Source organism: Lygodium microphyllum, chromosome 20 (assembly GCF_053477565.2).
Source record: "Lygodium microphyllum isolate KBCC chromosome 20, Lygodium_microphyllum_v1.1.10, whole genome shotgun sequence".
Lineage (NCBI taxonomy): Eukaryota > Viridiplantae > Streptophyta > Polypodiopsida > Schizaeales > Lygodiaceae > Lygodium > Lygodium microphyllum.
This window is the reverse complement of record NC_141154.1, coordinates 92,386,045-92,389,442: the sequence shown is the minus strand read 5'-3', so window position 1 is coordinate 92,389,442 and position 3,398 is coordinate 92,386,045. Positions and strand designations below refer to the sequence as shown.

Genomic DNA, 3,398 nt, shown 5'->3' with positions numbered 1-3,398 from the left:
TCCCGACCTTCCCGAGTGTTCTTAAGGCAAGTTGCAACTTGCAACTTCAAGTGGATGGCTCATCAGGGCGCAAACTTAAGAGCGCAGGCCCCGAAGTATTTGGCTGATGGAGGAGGTGACGTAAGTAGGCAAACGACGTAAGCAGCATTTTTTCTTTTTTGGGAAAGGAAAAAAGGTTCTTATAAGTTACAGGATTCCGGATTGGCCGCCTACAAGTCCATATATTGGCGCGCGATCGCTTCCGGAATCCGCACAGTAGCTCGCTCGACGCTCACTCTCTCACACTCACTCTCTTTTTCTCTCTCTCACTCTCACACACACACACATACTCTCTCTCTCTCTTCCCCTCTTCCCGCCCGGTGCCCGTATTGCAATCCCAATGGCGAGACGCCCTCGTGCACTAGTAGTCCCTGGGCCAGGGCAAGGCCACATCAATGGCTGCATGAGGCTAGCGGAGGCCCTCTCGGGGATAGGCTTCTCCATCTCCTTTGTCTTGTTCTCCGCCTCCTATGGCGAGCTGAAGGAGCAGGGGCGCCTGCCCGGCAAGCTGCTGCAAGCCGCTCAGGCCGACGGATTAAACCATATCCGCGTCCATGTCTTGGAGGACGGCATTGGTAAGCTGGTCGAGGAGGAGGATGCCGCCGGTGGCCGCCGCAAGCCGCCGACGTTTGCCGCCACGGACGCCATGCGAGACAACCTCGCCAGCCTCATCTCGAGCCTCTCAGAGCAGGGCAGTCCGGTCACCTGCCTCGTCTCCGATTCCTTCGCCCCCTGGACCCAACACGTCGCCGACCACCTCGCCCTCCCGCGAGTTGATTACTGGACCTCCACCGCCCTTGCCTACCTCCTCATTGCCAACATCCCTCTCTTGCACGAGAAAGGCCTCTTACCTGAGAAGAGTAAGAACACGTTGCCGACATTCATATATCAGAGAAAAAGCCCTTTTACAATCTTTATATGTGCATTCTGATAGGAATGTTTTTCCATTGCTCTCCACAAATTTTCTTAGCAGATTTTCTCGAATATTCCCATGTTGGAAAAGGATATATTTTCCCCTCGTATAGTGTTCAACTTCCCTACAGTGGGCCTACACTGTTCAACATCAGGTCGACATAGCCAGCTTCTTTATGTTGGGAAATTGTCCAGAACTTCTTGTGTAAACGTCCATTATGTTAGGGTGGTATGTGTAAATGTCTATCATGTGATGGTGCCATGGTGGAATTGCGAGGAGAACATGTGTTTTCTGGGCTGTTTCTTTATATATCAATTGTTGCGTCTCAGGAACCGAACCGCTGCGTTGGAAGAGCGAGAACCCAGCGATGGTGGACATCATACCAGGCCTGCCTCCATTCCCAACGGAGCACTATCCGCAAGAGATGAGATTCGCAGAGTTTACTAGTCCATTTGTACAGTTTTTCATGGAAGTAGGCCTCCAATCGAGACGAGCCGAGAGGCTTCTCATCCACACCTTGGCAGAGTTAGAGCCCGTGGCTCTGGAATCCCACAGAAAGGCAGGAATCTCTGCCTATGCCATAGGCCCTTTGCTCTCCTTCCCCACAGACACAGTCAAGCAAATTAGAGATGGAGAAGAAGAAAAGGAGGAAAGTCTCAAATGGTTGCGCACGCAAGCCCCCTCATCAGTCATTTACATCGCGTTCGGTAGCTTTGCCACCCTCTCCTCGAATGACCTCTTCGAGCTTGCTTCCGGCTTAGAGGCGAGTCACCAACCATTCCTTTGGGCCATTAGACCGAAATCGTATGAAGGCGAGTTGTCTCAATTGTTGCCCCAAGGCTTTTTGTCTAGAACCAAGGACAGAGGACTTGTCACCGGTTGGGCACCCCAAGAGGCTGTTCTTGCCCATCCCTCTATTGGTGGCTTCCTCTCGCATTGTGGGTGGAACTCTACCTTGGAGAGTCTTTGTGCCGGTGTCCCCATACTTGGGTGCCCAAGAGGAGCCGAACAACGATCTAATGCACACTACATCGCAGAAGTTTGGAAGGTGGGATTCGAGATAGAGAGGACTCTAGAAGGAGGGTTGGACAGAAATCATGTGGAAAAGGGTGTACTTACACTCATGGAGGAGAATGAGGGCAAGAAGGCAAGGGAAAAGGCCAAAGAGATCATGGAAATTGCCAAACTAACTTCCCATGAGGGGGGCCAATCTAGAAACAATTTGCATAAGTTTTATGAAGATATGAAGGAGCGATGTCATGTTTATTGAGTTCAAGCATCAAAATTTGCATTCATTGCACCCCAATCTAGACTTGCAATTTTCAAGTAGTTGAGATGTGACTCATGCTCTCATGGAAGACATTCATCTATTGTATTTATTTTGGGTAGGCATATTGCAAGCGTCTATACAAGTGTGATAATGTTTTCAAGTATATGTCTAATAATTAAGTGTATGCAATTGCCATTTTTGTCTTATTCATACTTTACAATGTCTGTGCATGTGTGCCAACACTCATTAATCTTAGTCAAATTTGTAACTTTCTAGGTCTTCAAAAGATAAATAGTAAAAAATACATTTAACCATCCATCCATGGGCATTGAAGAAACCAACATTAATTTCCCATATCCACTTCTCCGTTCATTACATTTTTTATTTAAATCACAAATTTACCATATTTAGTTTCTACTAGTGTCAACCAAGCATATTATTATATTCAATGATTTGCTTTCTTTCCAATATTTTTTCATTAGTGTACTTAAAAGATAGCTTTAAGTCATATACAAGAAGATCTTCCACTCTCAATGAGTGGTCCATAATGAGATTTTTGAGCCATGTGGTCATTCCCTCTTATAGTGGCTCATAACTTGCTTCCTTTGAGAGTGCCTTTTGTATCTCATATTGATCTTAACCCCAGTGCAAGATAGAGAAAAAATAAGTAAAAGAAAATTTAAGAAAATTCAAAAATGCACAGTAAAGTGGAAAATAATGGCATTCCCCCAATCCTGCTTCAATTTAGCCAACTTAAACCACGGTCTTCCCAATAGCATCTTGTAAGAATCTCCAATCTTCGACATTCTTAACACCACAAAGCTTACCCTGAACTTCAGACCAGCAACTTGAATGTCTTGCTTCTTGAGAATTCCCAAAGGTTGTAACCTCCTCTGGTCTGCCATCCTGACCTGAAATGGGGCTGGTAGCAACTCTTCTTGCTTAGTTGCTAAATATGTATGTTCAGAAAGGATATTAACTCTAGAACCCCCATCCAATAGGACATCATCAAACTTCTTCCCATGATATTCAGCTTGAATAGTAGGCACTTGATAATCTACCACCTCCTTTTGAGTTGGTATAACTGCTTGACAGTCAGGAAGTACCTGATCCTAAACTGATGTACTTTCAATAACCTCCTACTGCTTTTCCCCGATCTTCAGGAGCAACTTCTCC

The 3,398-nt window shown here is 46.0% G+C and overlaps 1 protein-coding gene across 2 annotated transcripts; it reads left to right on the top strand.

The window, feature by feature from the left end:
• The first annotated feature begins 244 nt into the window (after nt 1-244).
• On the top strand, nt 245-2,382 carry LOC148019129 (UDP-glycosyltransferase 85A7-like). 2 transcript variants are annotated; one of them, XM_087660650.1, is made up of 3 exons: nt 245-899; nt 1,013-1,106; nt 1,282-1,550. In XM_087660650.1, the coding sequence occupies exons 1-3, from the start codon at nt 380-382 to the stop codon at nt 1,397-1,399; spliced, it is 732 nt and encodes a 243-aa protein (XP_087516776.1). In that variant the 5' UTR covers nt 245-379; the 3' UTR covers nt 1,400-1,550. The 2 variants fall into 2 exon arrangements, with proteins under 2 accessions (XP_087516776.1, XP_087516775.1); XM_087660649.1 differs by lacking the exon at nt 1,013-1,106 and having other exon boundaries at nt 253-899; nt 1,282-2,382.
• The last annotated feature ends 1,016 nt before the right edge of the window (nt 2,383-3,398 follow it).